This window comes from Salvelinus sp. IW2-2015, linkage group LG6.1 (genome assembly GCF_002910315.2).
Source record: "Salvelinus sp. IW2-2015 linkage group LG6.1, ASM291031v2, whole genome shotgun sequence".
Classification (NCBI taxonomy): Eukaryota; Metazoa; Chordata; class Actinopteri; order Salmoniformes; family Salmonidae; genus Salvelinus; species Salvelinus sp. IW2-2015.
The window spans coordinates 5,759,048-5,778,217 of NC_036845.1; the positions used below are offsets into that span (position 1 = coordinate 5,759,048).

The 19,170-nt window shown below is 43.7% G+C and overlaps 2 protein-coding genes and 1 pseudogene across 2 annotated transcripts in view; 2 read left to right on the top strand and 1 right to left on the bottom strand.

Annotated features, from left to right (window-relative positions):
- The window catches only part of znrf2b (zinc and ring finger 2b), a 261,841-nt gene that overhangs the window by 91,677 nt on the left and 150,994 nt on the right, over positions 1-19,170 (top strand). The gene's annotated exons all lie outside the window — the stretch shown is intronic.
- LOC112081098 (gamma-glutamylcyclotransferase-like) lies at positions 11,104-13,949 on the bottom strand (annotated as a pseudogene).
- The window catches only part of LOC111964925 (toll-like receptor 13), a 6,820-nt gene continuing 2,336 nt past the window's right edge, over positions 14,687-19,170 (top strand). The window contains exons 1-5 of the mRNA XM_023988797.2: positions 14,687-16,594; positions 16,835-16,984; positions 17,783-18,013; positions 18,245-18,603; positions 18,710-18,899. Coding sequence (XP_023844565.1) covers positions 14,772-16,594; positions 16,835-16,984; positions 17,783-18,013; positions 18,245-18,603; positions 18,710-18,899 — 2,753 coding nt within the window. The 5' untranslated portion in view covers positions 14,687-14,771. The remainder of the gene's footprint in view (positions 16,595-16,834; positions 16,985-17,782; positions 18,014-18,244; positions 18,604-18,709; positions 18,900-19,170) is intronic.

The window sequence follows — 19,170 nt, forward strand, 5'->3', positions numbered from 1 at the left end:
GTATCTAAAAGTAAGAGTTCAACAACCCATACTGTATAGCTGATTATACAACAGGTGAATCTAATCCTGAATGCTGTTTCGTTAAAACCTGCATTCCAGCCGTTGTCTATTCTACAAGTTACCACCAGCTAAATATATCAAGTTAAAATGCCTATTTACTCTGTTCCATCTGACTGCGCAATCCACTGTCTCATCAGCCCAGCCAGGCAATATTTGAACTCCACTATAAAAAAGCATTTAGACATTATCTCACATTTCTGTTTTCAACAACGGAGATTTGTTTAAACCTTGCTGTCTGTCTCTCCAACATTTGCAWCATTGTTTCAATATTCAAATTCGATCTCCAGCTGTCCCATAGTAATGAACGTGTCGGGAGTCGAAATCATGAAATCATGAATCAGCATAATTTTTATGGATATATACAAAGAACTATCAATAGAAAACAGGTAAAAAGAAACGAAGTGCAGCTAGTTTGCAATCTTTCCAGCTTCAGTTTGATGTGATTGTGTTAGCTGTGTTGTTGGCTAGCTCCTCTGAACCACAGTGTCCTGACGAGTGAGCACAATCACATCAAACTGAAGCTGGACMGACTGCAAACTAGCTGCACTTCGTTTCTTTTTACCGTTCCTCATTAGCTCATTGTTATGGATGTATCCAAATACATGTCACTAGAAAACAGATTAAACAAATGCAACTGCAGCTACTTTGTTGTWATTCTGGTTCCACTGTTTGACTTGACTGTAAGTTAGCCAKAGTTGGCTAGCTAGCAAGCAAGAGATAAGAACTTTGCCAGCTAGTATGACAATGGAATATTTAGGACGAACAACCGGGTCGCGTCCATAGATACAGAACAAAAAGACTGAACGACTGGGTCGCGTCTCTGGCAACTGAACCGATAGAACAAACGACCAGCCGGCTTGGGTAGCAACCCTAGATTTGTGTCGGAACTATATCTTGTGGAAGGATGAAATAGTAGGAATAAATTCATCAAAATAACGTGTTTAATGAAAATGTCAACCATTATTTGRATATGTTGGTAACCTGTTGTATAAAAGTGATAATGCCCTCGAAGACCGTGTTTAGAGGATATATTCGCATCGTTTGCCAGCCCATGACTTCGTCTCCAGCCTAACAACACCCGTGCCAATATATCCTCCAAACACCGGCTTCTCGGGCATCATCACTTAAGTGTCCGTTAGTAAAATGATACACCAATGGGTTATACAGCCTCATTACTGACATCAACTGTCATGAACCACAGCTGTGGGATAACATAGCTAGGTTTCCATCCAATTGGCGACAGATTTTCATGTGAATATTCTAAAAAGAAAATATGCACATTTTCCCAAAACTGGTGGGTTTCCACCACTTGTTGCAGATAAAAATCAGTGCATATTGTGCACACAAAATATTATTTTTCGYTTAAGTTTTCATGTACCAAAAAAACTAAACACCGATCACAAAAAGTGTTGCGTTAAATAGCAAATGTGCCCACTCTGGTCTTGGCAAGTGCACTCTAGCCAACAGCTCTCAGATACAGTGAGGGTAGGCTCGTCTACATGATGACATTATTAGGGATATTGTTATTTGTCAAACGGCAGTCAAGCATTGATCATCATGTTACCAGAATAAGACATTCAATATTTATTGGAAAGGAGCATCTAGCTCATCACTGTTCACTTTCAGCACCCTGTGAAGTTCATCATACTTACAGTGTTTCATCTGTAGCCTAGTACACTGCATAGTTTCCCAAGTCGTAGTGGGAGGACTACATACCATATCAAAACAAGACTCCAAGTTACTTCGAGGTGATGGTTATTATATCAATATTTGTGCATAAAGACATTTCCACCACCATTTCTTGCATAATTAATTTTACAGACACAAAAAGATCCCACCGTCCAATGAACAAATTATGTTGCTGCATTTATAAAATTGTACCAAAACATCCTGTTTCCATCACAGCTGTCATGATTGTTTTTATATGGTTGTCACGCCCTGATCTGTTTCACCTGTCCTTGTGCTTGTCTCTACCCCTTCCAGTTGTCGCCCATCTTCCCTACTTATCCTCTGGGTATTTATACCTGTGTTTTCTGTCTGTCTGTGCCAGTTCGTCTTGTTTGTCAAGTTTACCAGCGTTTGTCCTGTCAGCTCCTGTCCTCTCCCAGCCTCACTTTTTTCCGTCCTCCTGGTTTTTAACCCTTGCCTGTCCTGACCCTGTATCCGCCCGCATGACCACTCTGCCTGTCCCTGACCCCGAGTCTGCCTGCTGTCCTGTACCTTTACTCCACCTCTGGATTACTGAACTCTGCCTGTCCCTGACCCATAGCCTGCCTGCCATCCTGTACCTTTGCTCCTACTCTGGATAATCGACCCCTGCCTGCCTTGACCTGTCGTTTGCCTGCCCATGTTGTTACAATAAACAATGTTACTTCACACTGTCTGCACTTGGGTCTTACATTGATACCTGATAGTACGAATTGGCCATGACTGACCCAGCAGATTTGGACCAGCTCCGCAACACCATCTCCTCCTAAGGAGCCACCATTGTTAGGCACGAGGAGTTTCTTCGCGGTCTGATGGAAGGGTTCCAGGCTGTGGCCGAACATCACGGTCTAGCCTTGGACACATTGCGGGAGCAATTCCGTGGGTTGCCTACTAGGCAGCCTACCATGACGGTAACCTCCCAGCCCGTCTATAACCCGTCTAGTAGCAACGCCGACACCCCGGTTTCCCAGGAACCCCGCTTACCTCCCCCGGAGCGCTACGATGGAGATTTCAGAACCTGCTGGGTCTTTCTCTCCCAGTGCTCCCTCGTTTTCGAGCTGCAGTCTTCGTCGTTCCCCTCGGACCGCTCGAAGATAGCGTACATTATTACGCTGATGTCCGAGAGGGCACTCGCCTGGGCCACAGCGGTGTGGGAGCAACAATCCGCCATCTGCCTCAGGCTGGAGGTATTTGTGGCAGAGGTGAGAAAAGTTTTCGAGGCTCTGGTGTCTGGTAGAGAGACTGCCCGGCAGGACACCCTCAGTGTGGCAGACTATGCGGTGGAGTTCCGCACTCTAGCAGCGGAACCCGGAAGCGAGAACTACCGACGGATCTCAACTCACTCATCACTTTAACCATCTGGATCGATGGTCGGCTACGGGAGCGTAGGAGGGAGAAGAGGTTTGATTGCAGTCCCAGTCGCTCACTCAGGGATCCCACCTTGCAGCTGATAAACTCTGGAAGACCCCGGCATCTACGTCCCCGAGAGGATCCGAGCTTACCCGAGTCCCTCCAAGAGCCTCCGGACACTGCCGATTCACCTCTTCTCGAGCCGATGCAGCTCAGCAGGGCTAGGCTGTCTCCAGCCAAACGCGTACGCGTACGCAGACTTGAGACCCAGAGTTGTCTGTATTGCAGTACTGCCAGTCATTTTGTGTCTACCTGTTCCTTCAAGAGACCTAGCTTATTCGTTGGAGTGAGTACACTGGTAGGTCTTAAATATAATTGTTCTTCTCCCCTTATTCGCCCCCCTCTCCATGCCACCCTGCTGTGAGGCGACCAGTCCAAGTCTCTCCAGGTACTCATCGACTCGGGGGCCGATGTGAGTCTCATGGACGTTACCCTGGCGTCCGAGCTGGGCATCCCCATACAACCACTCTCCATTCCCATGGGTGTTAGAGCGCTGGATGGGCGCTCTATAGGCCGGGTCACCCACCAGAACACCCCCGTAAACCTACGAGTGTCGGGAACCACAGCAAGACTATCCAATTCCTGCTGTTTGAGTCTCTGCAGGTTCCCGTGTTATTGGAATTCTCTTGGCTCCAGCGACACAATCCCTCCATTGACTGGGCTACTGGTGCCATCGTGGGCTGGAGCCCTTCCTGCCACACTCATTGCCTGAAGTCAGTTCTGCCTGTCCAGGGACGTCTTCCTGGGGGATTGGAAATTGCCCCGGACCTCTCAGCCAGCTCCACAGAGTACCAGGACCTCCGGGAAGGGGTTCAGTAAGACCCGGGCCACTTTGCTTCCACAGCACCGACCGGTATTTAAGAAGGTCAAGCCTGAGGTGCTGGCACACTGCTATAGTGCCCCGGCTACACCCCCAGAAGCCGAGACCTTTCCCCCCGCTCCAAGATCATTAGCCCCTCTGCTGTCCGTCCTCTGTTGCCCCGTACCCTCCGTATTTTTCCTTCCTTTTCTTTGTCTATTGTCAAAACCATGTATGACTGCCCCTTGTCTTCTGTTTCTGGGCCCATCCCTCCCCCCGTGTCATCGATGGCCAGCCAGCGTACACGGTTAGACGCCTCCTGAGAGTTCGACCATGGGGCAGGGGTTTCCAGTACCTGGTTGACTGGGAGGGTTATGGCCCGGAGGAGAGGTGCTGGGGTCCCGCTAAAGATATCTTGGACCCGGCCCTCATCGCCAACTTTCACCGCTGGCACCCCAGTCAACCAAGTGTCCGCCCAGGTGGAACGCCAGGTGGCGTCCCTAGGGGGGTGGGGGGGGGGGTACTGTCACGCCCTGATATGTTTCACCTGTCCTTGTGCTTGTCTCCACCCCCCCCAGGTGTCGCCCATCTTCCCCACTTTATACCTGTGTTTTCTTTCTGTCTGTGCCAGTTCGTCTTGTTTGTCAAGCTTACCTCTCTTTTTCTCGTCCTCCTGGTTTTTGACCCTTGCCTGTCCTGACTCTGTACCAGGCCACCTGACTACTCTGCCTGCCCCTGACCCTGAGCCTGCCTGCCGTCYTGTACCTTTGCTCCTACTCTGGATTATTGGCACTGGAGCCCATAATATGCATGCAGCTGGAATTCAGCCTTTACTGGAAGAGTGTAGGGGAAATTCAATAGCGGAGTGGTTTTGTTTCAATAGGATAAATTATGAATGAGCARAGATTTCACAATTGTCTCCTGTGTGCATATTTATCTCCTGTAGCAAATTACAGARAATCATCAATTAGGAGAGAAATATGGATCCAACTAAATGGATAAAAGMCATGTGAATGTGTAATRTACMGTATCACATACAGTATAATATGGGCTGGRACATTTAGCCTACTTTCAAAAACTCRTTGATAACATTGTTCTTATGGGCGCTCTCCTAAACCGCTGTGTAAAAACTTGGGAACCACAGCTCTCCATTAAAACAAACTACTATTGGTTATTATACTTTTGAAAATAGTGTACAAAGGGATATTAACCAAACGTTTCTCTAGGACTGTTAGAAGAGTGATCTAGTCTTGTCTCAAACAATTTTCTGATGAGAGGAAAAACACTGAACACTGTACTGGCTCATTATCGGGTCTTTCCAYGAGGAAGTGAAACCCAAAACAGCCTTGGATGCTTGTAATTTCGCCTCGGATTGTGTAACTGYGCTTTTGGCATGCTGCATTATTTCCTTCTCTCCACAGCAGGAGCAAAGCATAATAGTAAACACATTATACAGGACCGGCTCTAGCCTTTTGGGAGCCCTAAGCGAGATTTGGTTGGAGGACCCCGAGCCGACGGCAAACATTTTTTGGGGCCCGCTCTTCACTGTGGAGAGAATTGTACGTTTTAAGGTTACTACAAGCTCCACTCCATTGATCTATGTGCTTGCGTGCACGTGGGCGGAGTGGGATTTTTGGAGTAGTCGACTCCTTTTGGTAAAATGATATCCTCACCGGTTCCACTCCCGTTCACAAGGGGGCAATAGAAAGTATTTTATTTTTGTATTTTCATTTTGTGAAAACATGAAAAGTTGCCTTCCATTGCCAGTAGTAGTTAGCTGGTGGCCTGGCTAGCTAGCTTTAGCCTGGCTAAAAACATAGAAAGCTAGCCAGCCTTTTTAGCTTCCCATATCTCCATGTGAAATAATTTGATTTATAATGACAAAATATGCCCGGCAAATGTTCTTATATTTGCCAGTGTAACCTAAAACATTATCCCAGTTTGAAATGCTGTTTGTGTATTCATTCCCATATCACCTAAAAATAGAACATCATGTTTTGGTTAGGGAGAAAAAGCACATATCTCGCAGCAGTTTTACCAGTAGCCTGGAATCAGTAGTTATTATTTCTAATCAAAATAMATTTTGGGGGGAATTCAAATTAGGCTACAATATTGTTTGGTTTATTGTTTGAACAGTCACTGAGAATATATTTGCTTATCAGTGCAAAATAGGCTACTTTGATGCATAGCCTATGAATAGCCTATATATAAGATCAAGGAACCAGGCAAGCTTCATTGCCTACACAACACTACCTCCATTGCTACGGAAGGGATGATTACAATTTTTTTATGTGGCACGGGAGTATGTCGAATGTCAAAGCGCACTACAAGGAGCCTCCCCTTTTGTGACGAAAAAYGACATTGCTACACTRCGCTACACTGTTGGCACAGTTTGCATATTCTGTGTGGACCCCTTTTTAAAATTCATTTTTAAAGCTAAGTTCCTACAATTCTACCCATTTTGCCATGGGGTAGAGAGAAATGTTTGCAGTTTTAAACCTAATTTCCTGCAATTCTACACATTTTAYAACGACTCACGCCATGTGGGCCCCCWGGAGGTCAGGGCCCCTTGGCACATGCCCTGCGTTCCGGTCGGTATTCGGCCTGCCCCAGTATCTGTGCGTTTGAGACCTCCCTAACTCCCAAGAAGCTCTGATTCAAACTCCCATTCGCCAGCTCTGCAATCGTTATAATATCAAAATACTTTTGTTACTCACTAAATATGGAGTTTCGCTGAGCAACTATCTCCATTTACTACCATTACGGACAGTATGTATTTCCTAACAATATCTAAATAAACATTTACAAGCAACSGAAAAGGAAATCSTCTTCGGCACCTCCATTGTATTGAGCTGTTGTAGACTTCCGACCTGTGGCATTAATGTGTGATGTATGGTGCCTTCATACCCCTTGACTTATTTCACATTTTGTTGTGTTACAGCCTGAATTCAAAATKGATTTTTTTTTAAATGCTCACCCTGATCTGTTTCACCTGTCTTTGTGCTTGTCTCCACCCCACTCCAGGTGTCGCCCATCTTACCATTATACCCTATGTATTTATACCCGTTCCTCTCTGTTTGTCTGTTGCTAGTTCRTCTTGTCAGGTCTTACCAGCGTTCTTACCTGCCTTCCTGTTGCTCGAGTTCTGTTTCCTAGTTTTTCCCGGTTCTGACCATTCTGCCTGCCCTGACCCCGAGCCTGCCTGCCTRCCGTCCTGTACCTGCCTGACCTTGACCTGATCACGARCCTCTGCCTGCCCTCGACCTGCCCTTTGCCTGCCCTGTGTTTCTAATAAATCATCTGAGAACTGTACTATCCGCCTCCCGTGTCTGCATCTGGGTCATATCCTGAGTCATGATACACCCATATACACACAATACCCCATAAYGACAAAGTGAAGACATGTTTTTCTTTTTTTTTTTGTGCAAATTTATTGAAAATGAAATATTTAATTTACATAAGTATTCACACCCCCTAGTCAATTTTATGTAGAAGAACCTTTAGCATCGATTTAGCTGTTGTCTTCTGGGTAAGTCTCTAGGAACATTTCACACCTGAATTGTCCAACATTTACCCATTTACTCTTTTCAAAATTCTTCAAGCTACATTTTCAAGTAGATTTAAGTCAAAACCGTAACTTGACCACTCAGGAACATTCACTGTATTCTTGGTAAGCAACTCCAGTGTAGATTTGCCCTTGTGTTTTAGGTTATTGTCCTGCTGAAAGGTGAATTCATCTCCCAGTGTCTGGTGGAAAGCTGGCTGAACCAGGTTTTCCTCTAGAATTTTGCCTGTGCTTAGCTCCATTCCATTACTTTTTGTGTCCTGAAAAAATCCCCAGTCCTTAATGATTACAAGCATACACATAACATGATGCAGCCACCACTATTCTTGAAAATATGGAAAGTGGTACTCAGTAATGTGTTGTATTGTATTTGCCCCAAACCAAACACTTTGTATTAAGGATAAAAAGTTAAATGCTTTTGCCACATTTTTTGCAGTATTACTTTAGTGCCTTGTTGCAAAACATGATGCGTGTTTTGGAATATTTTTTTATTCTGTACAGGTTTCCTCCTTTTTACTATCATTTAGGTTAGTATTGTGGAGTAACTGCAATGTTGTTGATCCATCCTCAATTTCCTCCTATCATAGCCAGTAAACTGCAACTGTTTTAAAGTCACCATTGGCTTCATCGTGAAATCTCTGAGCAGTTTCCTTCCTCTCCGGCAACGCCTGTATCTTTGTAGTGAATGGATGTATTGATACACCATCCAAAGTGTAATTAATAACGTAACCATGCTCAAATGGATACTCAATGTCTGCTTTTTTTTAACCAATCTACCAATAGGTGCCCTTCTTTGCCAGGCATTGGAAAACCTACCATCACTGCTTGACTGAGGGACCTTACAATTATCTCTATGTGGGGTACAAAGATGAGGTTGTCATTCAAAAATTATGTTAAACACTATTATTGCACATAGAGTCAGTCCATGCAATTTATGTGACTTGTTGACCAAATTTTTACTCCTGAACTTATTTAGGCTTGCCTTAACAAAGGGGTTGAATACAGTACATTTGTAAAATATTCAGAACCCTTGACTTTTCCCTCATTTTGTTTAGTTACAGCCTTATTCTAAAATGGATTAAACATTTTTCCTCATCAATCTACACACAATACCCCATAATGAAAAAGAAAAAACAGATTTTTTGATGTCTTTTCAAATTGTCGTATCCTTCGTCTACCCCGGGGGATGGTAATAGAGGGGAGGTACGTGAGGCGACGTTGGCTCCCTCTGCTGGGAATACGGGAGCTGGGCACCCCGACACAGACAGCTCCAAGTGGAGGTAATTAGGGGAAAGTGCCAACCAGCCGTGGAGGCCAAATAAAAGAAGCACTGTGGCACACCGCGAGAGAGAACGGGGAGAGACCGACACCGAGCAAAAGTAAAGAAGAAGGACCAAGCCAAACTTAAGGGATTTTCTTTGCTATGTTTATTTTCTGTAATAGTAAAGTTGTTTTTGCGGACTAAAACCTCCCTGTCTCTGTGTCAATCTCTGCACGCTCAACCCAACACCCCGCGGTTTACCACAAAATGTATACATTTAAAAAAAAGTTAAATATCACATTGACATAAGTATTCAGACCCTTTACTCAGCACTTTGTTGAAACACCTTTGGCAGCGATTACAGCCTTGAGTCTTCTCAAGACTTGTCCTGAAGCCACTCCTGCGTTGTCTTGGCTGTGTGCTTAGGGTCGTTGTCTTGTTAGAATGTGAACCTTCGCCTCAGTCCTGAGCGCTCTGGAGCAGGTTTTCATCAAGGATCTCTGTGTACTTTGCTCTGTTCGTCTTTCCCTCAATCCTGACTAGTCTCCCAGTCCCTGCCGCTGAAAATATCCCCACAGCATGATACTGCCACCATCATGCCTCACCATAGGGATGGTGCCAGGTTTCCTCCAGACGTGACGCTTGGCATCCAGGCCAAAGAATTCTTGGAGACCTTCAATGCTGCAGACATTTTTTGGTACCCTTCCCCAGATCTGTGCCTCGACACAATATTTTCTCTGAACTCTATGGACAATTCATTTGACTTCATGCCTTGGTTTTTGCTCTGACATGCACTGTCAACTTTGGGACCTTAAATAAACAGTTGAGTTCATTCCAAATCATGTCCAATCAATTGAATTTACCACAGGTGGACTCCAATCAAGTTGTAGAAACATCTCAAGGATGTTCAATGGAAACAGGATGCACCTGAGCTCAATTTTGAGTCTCATAGCAAAGGGTCYCCTGTTCTTCTGTGTTGCAAACCAGCTTGCTCCTATGGCCTTGTATAGATAAAAGGAGATCTGAAAGTCACGTCCAAGAACAGGAAATACGTTATTTACAAAAGTATTCAGACCCTTTGCTATGAGACTCAAAATTGAGCTCAGGTGCATCCTGTTTCCATTGAACATCCATGAGATATTTCTACAACTCGATTGGATTCCACCTGTGGTAAATTAAATTGATTGGACATCATTTGGAAAGGCACACACCTGTCTATATGAGGTCCCACAGTTGACAGTGCATGTCAGAGCAAAAACCAAGCCATGAAGTTGAAGGAATTGTCCGTAGAGCTCTGAGACAAAATTCTGCAGCAATTAAGATCCCCAAGAACACAGTGGCCTCCATTCTTAAATGGAAGAAGATTGGAACCACCAAGACTCTTCCTAGAGCTGGCCGCCTGGCCAAACTGAGAAATCGGGGAAGAAGGGCCTTGGTCAGGGAGGTGACCAAGAACCCTCTGGTCACTCTGACAGAGCTCCAGCTTTCCTCTGTGGAGATGGGATAACCTTCCAGAAGGACAACCATCTCTGCAGCACTCCACCGCCAATCAGGCCTTTATGGTAGAGTGGCCAGACAGAACTACTCCTCAGTAAAAGGCACATGACAGCCCGCTTGGAGTTTGCCATCCCTACGTGGTGGCAGGATCATGCTGTGGGGATATTTGTCAGCGGCTGGGACTGGGAGACTAGTCAGGATAGAGGAAAGATGAACTGAGCAAAGTACAGAGAGTTCATTGATGAAAAACTGTTCCAGAGCGCTCAGGACCTCAGACTGGGGCGAAAGTTCTCCTTCCAACAAGACAACAACCCTAAGCACACAGCCAAGACAATGCAGGAGTGGCTTCGGGACAAGTCTCTGAATGTCCTTGAGTGGCCCAGCCAGAGCCCGGACTTGAACCTGATCGAACATCTCTGGAGAGACCTGAAAATAGCTGTGCAGCGACACTTCCCATCCAACCTGACAGAGCTTGAGAGGAGCTGCAGAGAAAAATGGGAAGAACCAAATGTGTTTCAACAAAGTACKGAGTAAAGGGTCTGAATACTTGTGTAAATGTGAAATTTTATTTTTTACATTTGCAAAAAATGCAAAAACTTTTTTGCTTTGTCATTATGGGGTACTGTGTGTAGATTGATGAGGGAGAAAAAAACAATTTAAGCAATTTCAAAATAAGACTGCAACTTAACAAAATGAGGAAAAAGTAAAGGGGTCTGAATACTTTCTGAATGCACTGTATGTCTGGAACCGGCCCTGACATTATACCCAATCAATCAAGTATGTGTGTGTAAGTGTCTGTGTGTGTGTCTCACGCTTCACAAGCAAAATAGAGAAACTTTGGTGAAACAAAATGCTATGCCAGACATTGTCTTTCTTTTTTACTTTATTTGGTATCACATGAAATGACTGGCTCGCATTTTACACAGAACATTGAGGAATATATACCAGTGTGCCACTTAGTTTTTGTATTTACTCTAATGCATTTTTACATATGCTGATTATGTTGCACAAGAGTACAACAGGGACAATTGAACTTAGTCTTATGTCAATTTCCCTCTAAAGTTGTTACATTAGTGAYTTTTCTTTCATCTTCTTTCCTCTGGTACCATTTACAAGCTTTTTCCTTTATCAGCAGGTTTTAACGCGGTGATGTCATCTAAAATGGATGGACCGCTTTAGCCGTTGGTTTCCCTCCAGCTTCTTAATGTAATCCAGAGGTAAGCCGTTTTGTTTTGCTCCAACACAAACAACCTGTAGGAAAAAAGTTTGTCGTTTTTGTTAATAACACATGACCCATGGGTATTTGCATAAATCATACTACTTCTGTATTTGGTTTTGACATTTTGCTATTAAATATAACACACTTTTTACACCTGTAGTCATTGTTCAGGCATTTGGATATGGCCAATGGAGGCATCCTTCAAACTGGCTATCAAAACTATCATTATTTGTGTATGATTAAGCTGCTTTATTGCAAAAGACAGACATATAGCRTACCTGTTTGTATGGAGGCGAGGTCTGGTGAASTGTGAAGTTGTTCATCTGGTAKKTTCGACAGAGGACCTCTCCCTCGTCTGTCTTAATGGTAACGTCTAGTGGACTGTAGAATCCTATTCCCACTCCTTCCTGCCTGGAGAACACACAGTTAAGGGCAGTTAGAAGTTGTTAATCCTTTGTAGATACTGTTGATTGAAGTTACAAATTCATGCCATTCTCTACAGTCTGTAAAACAATCCAGAATGTTACATACAGTTGAAGTCGGACGTTTACATACACCTTAGCCAAATAYATTTAAACTAAGTTTTTCACAATTCCTGACATTTAATMGGAGTAAATATTCCCTTTCTTAGGTCAGTTAGGATCACCACTTTATTTTAAGAATGTGAAATGTCAGAATAATGCTAGAGAGAAGGATTTATTTCAGCTTTTATTTCTTTCATCACATTCCCAGTGGGTCAGAAGTTTACATACACTCAATTASTATTTGGTAGCATTGCCTTTAAATTGTTTAACTTGAGTCAAAAGTTTCTGGTAGCCTCCACAAGCTTCCCACAAWAAATTGGGTGAATTTTGGCCCATTCCTCCTGACAGAGCTAGTGTAACGGAGTCAGGTTTGTATGCATCCTTGCTCGCACACGCTTTTTCAGTTCTGCCCACAAATTTTCTATAGGATTGAGGTCAGGGCTTTGTGATGGCTACTCCAATACCTTGACTTTCTTGTCCTTAAGCCATTTTGCCGCAGCTTTGGAAGTATGCTTGGGGTCATTGTCCATTTGGAAGACCCATTTGCGACCAAGCTTTAACTTCCTGACTGAGGTCTTGAGATGTTGCCTCAATATATCCACAACTTTCCTTCCTCATGATGCCATTTATTTGCAAAGTGCACCAGTCCCTCCTGCAGCAAAGCACCCCCACAACATGATGCTGGTACCCCCATGCTTCACGGTAGGGATGGTGTTCTTCGGCCTGCAAGCCTCCCCCTTTTTCCTCCAAACATAACGATGATCATTATGGCCAAACAGTTCTATTTTTGTTTCATCAGACCAGAGGACATTTCTCCAAATAGTACGAAATTTGTCCCCATATGCAGTTGCAAACCATTTTCCAAGCTGTTTAAAGGCACAGTCAACTTAGTGTATGTAAACTTCTGACCCATTGGAATTGTGATACAGTGAATTATAAGTGAAATAATCAGTCTGTAAACAATTGTTGGAAAAATTATTTGTGTCATGCACAAAGTAGATGTCCTAACCGACTTGCCAAAACTATAGTTTGACATACCGACATACTGTACATTCAATCAGTTGTATCACTTTTTCCACTGGAACCAGAATTTTATTAGGACCTGCTTAAGGGAAGAGAACTAGGAGAACCAGGGGCTTATTTCCATTGATTCATCCTTCGGGACAAATATGTACATTTGGAATATCCCACTATAGGTCCTAGGACATCATTTTTGCAACAATTCCTATTTATGGCTGTTCAACTTCACAAACCACACCCCATAGTGATAGGCCTATAACACTGTAAATGAGCCACCCACTTGTCTAAACTGATGAGGTTGTCCTTGTCTATCTTCCAGACCACATCTCCCTTGGACTCTTCTAYAGTAGCAACAATACCATGCCAAGAATTGGTGTTGTTGAACTCTTTCTTCCAGTATCCAAATTTAAATCACATGATCCTGTCAAGTAGAATATTAAAAAGCATATACAGTAACTTCATAAATCACATGTACGTAGCCTAATCACAATTATTTGTTAAAGCATTGCTAACAGCTTAATTAATAGCTTGCACACGTATTATGGCAAATGAAAACCAACCTACAATGCTTCATGCCAACTTCTCAACATCTTCAAAACAAAACATACGCACTGAAGCCTACCTTCAAACTGTCTGTTGTAACAAAAATTGAGGATGGATTATTCACCTGCAGTCTTTCCTTCAGCAGATTACTGCCATAAACGAAATACATAAAGTAGTCAGACTCGGATGTGTTTGAAACACTCGTTCCATTATTTTCAACGGTGGCAGGAAYCGCTTTTGACGCAATTTGTTGATGGAACAGTGCAAGTAAAATCGTGTAAGTAAGGTATGACATGGCCTATCCGCTTTGTGACGGTGAGCATGTTAACCAGTTGAAAATGTTGTCTTTTATTACTTGCTGTCTCTAGAGAAAGGTCTCGCCTACTGTACCTCATCGTCACGGTGCGCTGATTGGCTGAGCGCTAAACGAGGAGGGGCATGCATGGACAGACAAAACAGACAGAACACCCTGTCCCCTTTAGTTGATAAGATTATCCTTCTTTTTCATTACATTTCTAACATGATTCAGTTACAACAAAACATAGAATCCATTCTGGGTGAAATGAGAGAGGGGGTTTTATTATAAATTAATGCAATTTAAACTAGTGTGGCCATAGTGACTTTTTTGCAGTGTTGTTGGGCTAATATTTACATCCGTAGCAACAGCCCCCTGTGGATCCTTTCTCAATAGAAGCATTCAGTGAATTGTAGCTTTAAGATTAAARTTAAGTAAGATTAGGAGATTAGGTTCATGTTAAATAACTACAATATTTACCAATGCTATACACATTTCACTTCCAAAAGGATTCTAAAGTTATATTCCACGATACAATATTTTTTTTAGGTCATTTGTGAAATACATTTTGTGTATGCATTAATGCATTACATGTTTCTTCTGCAATCAGTGCTATATTTGATCATCTAATTTTAAAGATACAAACCATGCACTCCACCAGTTCTCTTATAGATATTTTGTGGGAAGGGAAGTTAGAARGAGGTGAGCAACAACAACCTTATCTGTGTACAACAGCCTTTCTCTTTATGTCAAAGCCAGTAAGAAAACAGACCAAAAGAAGATTGCACAGATAGTAATATATACTCAAACTGCAGCACAAGCATCAAGTCATTCTAACTGACCAGTGTCTCTGAGCTACTTCACAAGAAAGATGAGCCTGGTCTGTGTTCAGTTGGGACTATTTGCATTTTGGATCTTTGGTTCCTGGGGTTGGCTGAGTAACAAATGTATCCTCTATGAGAAAGTGAATTACTGGATGTACATTCACGCTAACTGCCCAAGCATGATCGGCTTCACTGCCAGTTGCTGGGATATATATGACCTCAAAGTCAACCTCTCTGTTGTTCCATCAAACTACCAGACCCTCTGTCTCGAGATCAGGAGTGGATACGTAATGCAATCTGGCGCTCTCTCTCGATTCTATGCTCTTGAGAGACTTCACCTAGAGGGCTTTCTACCCACGATTCTCCATGGCACCTTCAAGGGACTGTCCAGTGTAAAGACACTCTCTCTGAATTGTAAGGGGATGATACAGTGTAACAATGCATCGCTTCTATCCAACACTTTCAGGGACCTGACTAATCTGGAGGAACTTTCCATTGAGGATTGCATGCTTTCTGTGATGGCACTGGACGTATTTGGAGGGATCCCCCTTTTGAAGAAACTCACAGTCAACAGATGTTGTGCACAGGAGCTATCTGATTTGCTATGCAGGATAGTTAATATGTCACAGTCAATAACAAGCCTGACATTTAAGTCAGAGGAGATAGTTACTTTGAGACCCCCAAACTGCTCTGACACCAAAGGAGCTGTTCTTGAGCTACCTCATTTCTATCGTCTTCAAGAGGTGAGATTTTCATTCCCTAATGCTCATCACTTAGAAAAAGGTGCATTCAAATGCTTTGAAAACATCACAGATCTCTCTGTGCCTATAGTTGATGAGCCACAGACACAGCTTCTGCAGTCTGGCATCAAAAGACTACAGGCATTTGATTTTTACAACAGATGCATTTCCTTTGAGTCAGTTTGTGAAACAGTATTCAAACTCTCAATCACAGAAATTAATGTAAGAAATGATAAATTCTGGAACAACACCACATCTGCTGTGAGAAACTGCCAGGGGATAAAGAAGATTCATTTTAATTATTATGAACATGATCATGATGCAATTAACTTGAGTTTGATCCATTATTTGAAGAATCTCGTTGATTTGGGTGTTTTCCTTACGCACTCGAGGGAAGTTGAAATCAGTATGCTTTGTGACACTCAAAAGGGTCCCGTTCTGTGGCTGAAAAAACTGTGCCTGTTTAGCTTTCACATCACAAACATCACCTCAGAGCAGTTTGGTTGCTTGAAGAATCTGGAACAGCTGATTTTGTCAGGAAATCAGATTACCGCTGTTGCAGACTTTACATTTAAGGAACTAGCTAAATTGAGGTTCTTAGACCTACGGAATAACAAGATCTCTCAGATAACAGAGAACAGTTTCTTTGGCCTGCATGACTTGGAAACCCTAATTCTGGAACTAAACCCACTTGAAATGATTGAAGCATTTGCCTTCATCCACCTCACTTTGCTGAAGCACGTATGTTTAGGGGACTTTCACCCTTTGCCTAGTGAGTTGGAGAGTAGCGTGAATGTGAATCTGACAAACATATTTGGTGTCTTCCCTCAAGGGTTAATGCACATTAACATTTCTTCCATGTGGTACACCCTCAACATCATCATCGGCAGCAACAGCACCCCACATCTAGGGATTTCCCTTCAGCTCAGTGCCACAACTGTATTCTTCCAGGACTGCTGGAGACCGTTTTTCCAGTCCGTCGTCAGCCTCACAGCCATAACAGAACGCCTCCTGTGTGGGTCTCATTTTGCCGCAAGATACTTCACCTCCCTACAGTACTTTGGCTTCAATTCTGTGCTGTCAGCTGAATTTGTGGACATGACTGACCTGAACACACTTGTGGAGATGAGGTATCTATTTATCCATTTACTTAACAGTAGAGTGAGGACAAACAGCTGTATAGTTTAAAAAGTATACTATAAATTAGATTAAAAGCTGTACTGTATGCAAGCCATCCAAGTCTGGCCTGCCTGCATTCTTAAAAGTATGAATGGGGTTTATGAGCAGTAGTGGTCTAAAGAATAAAAATAAGTATGACAGATTATTTTAAAAGTGCATTTACAAGGTAACTGATTATAATCCAACTGTAGGTATCTGACACTAATGGGAGTGGAACTCTACCGGCAGCCAGGGCTGGCCACTATGTTCCACAACCTCACCAAGCTGGAGACCCTGAAYCTGGTCACGTGCAGGATCCTCAGTCTGGAGGAGGAGATGAGCAGAGACCTGCATTCTCTCAGGTAGATAATAGAAACACCCACCCATATGAAGGCAGGCGGGGTTTGAACCCATCCCACTGAGCACAGACGTCAATTCAACGTCTAGTTTTGAATTACATTTAGTTGTTGCCAACTAACCGTGAATTCAACGTGAAGTCAACAACATATGTCACCATGTCATTGGATTGAAATTAAAATTTGGGTGAAAATACGAAATACCCTTACGTTGATGACTTTTTGCAAATCCAATCAGTTTTCCAATATTGGATACAACTTTGATTCAACCAGTTTTTGCCCAGTGGGATGCCACAAGAGGCCATGTGTGGTCTGGATTTGCCAGCACTAGACAAGACTCTGGCACTACGAGCTACAACTACAAATGATTCTGTGTTTGATTGGCTAGCAGCGTCTACAAGCTGGCCTGTCACGATCGTTGTCGTYGTGGAAATGACCCGACCAAGGTGCAGCATGGTGAGCGTACATTTAGTTTATTTATAAATGTCGCCAACAAAACAAAGAATAAGAAAACGACCGTGAAGCTTACTTCGGCTATCATGCCACTAACAAAGACAACTACCCACAAATACAAAAGGAAAAAAGGCTGCCTAAGTATGATTCCCAATYAGAGACAACGATAGACAGCTGTCCCTGATTGAGAACCATACCCGGCCAAAACATAGAAACAAAGAACATAGAGTTTCCCACCCGAGTCACACCTTGACCAACCAAACATAGAGAATAAAAAGATCTCTACGGTCAGGGCGTGACATGAACTCCGTTTGGGCCCTTAGAGTGAACTGTTTTCTGCCTTCTCCTCAGGCAGATGTCAGTCCACATCCCAGAGGAGYTCAGTGTGATGGAGAGCTTTACAGAGCCGCTGACCAACCTGAGGTACCTGCTACTCTACAATTTTCGCCTGGACTGCAGCTGTGACAACACCTGGCTGCTCGCCTGGGCCGAAAGACAGCCACATGTCCAGGTCATATTTTATCACCCTGGGGAAGCAGACGTGACATGTAAAAACGAGAATGGAATCCAAAACTTTGCCAGGTAAGAAGAAAGATGTACTGATAATGAAGAGCATCCATTGATTGTACAACCATATAGGCAACACACGCATAGAACACCAGCATGGCCGTTTAGCATTTGGACTTGCCGTCTAGGCCTGGATGTGCAGCCACGACCTGTTTCGAATGCTTTCTCTATTGATAGTGTCCATAATATGAGTAATCTAAGCGTCAAGGGATGTCTTTGTTTCCATCATTGCGCCGTCCATCTCAGGTACTCAGCAGCCAACTGTTCCCTGGACGTGGGCTTTGTCCTGTTCCTCTGCACCTCGCTGGGCCTGCTCCTCTTCATGCTGGTGGTGCTGCTCCATCAGCTGGCTCAGGAATACCTGCTGGCCTTCTGCCACATCATCCGCTGCTGGCTGGAGGAGGCTGTACGGAGGCCCAACCCCAGGGGGCGCTACTGCTATGATGCCTTTGTGTCGTACAGTGGGAGAGACGAGCGCTGGGTGGTGGAGCAGCTGCTTCCGGGCCTGGAGCAGAGGGGACCTCCCTTCCTGCGTCTATGTCTGCACAGCAGGGACTTCCAGTTGGGGATGGACATTGTGGACAACATCACAGACAGCCTCTACGGTAGGTATCCTGGACTACTAGAATTACTATATACAGACGCACTGGTTAAAAATGCCAAGCCAATGGCATCACCATCTAATGATCCTTCTTGTTGGTCTGGTTCCAGGCAGCCGCTACACCGTGTGTGTGGTGAGTCGTAACTACCTGCGCAGTAACTGGTGCTCCCTGGAGCTGCGGCTGGCCACCCTCCGTCTGCTGGTGGAGCAAAGGGACATCCTTATCTTGGTCTTCCTGGAGGACATCCCCCCTCACCAGCTGTCTGCCCACCACCGCCTGGCCAGGCTGGTCAAGACCAGGTACGTACAGTATGTGGAGAGGGGGTTCTGTGAACTACACTCTATCATTTGTTTAACTAGGAAACATCCTAAAAACATACAGTGCATTCGTAAAGCAATCAGACCACTCCACATTTTGTTACGTTACAGCCTTATTCTAAAATTGATTAAATATCAATCTACRCACAATACCACATAATGACAAAGCGAAAACAGGTTTTTAGACATTTTTGCAAATGTATATGATATGGAATTTTGTTATCAATGTTCAGAAATTTCAATTATTCTAATC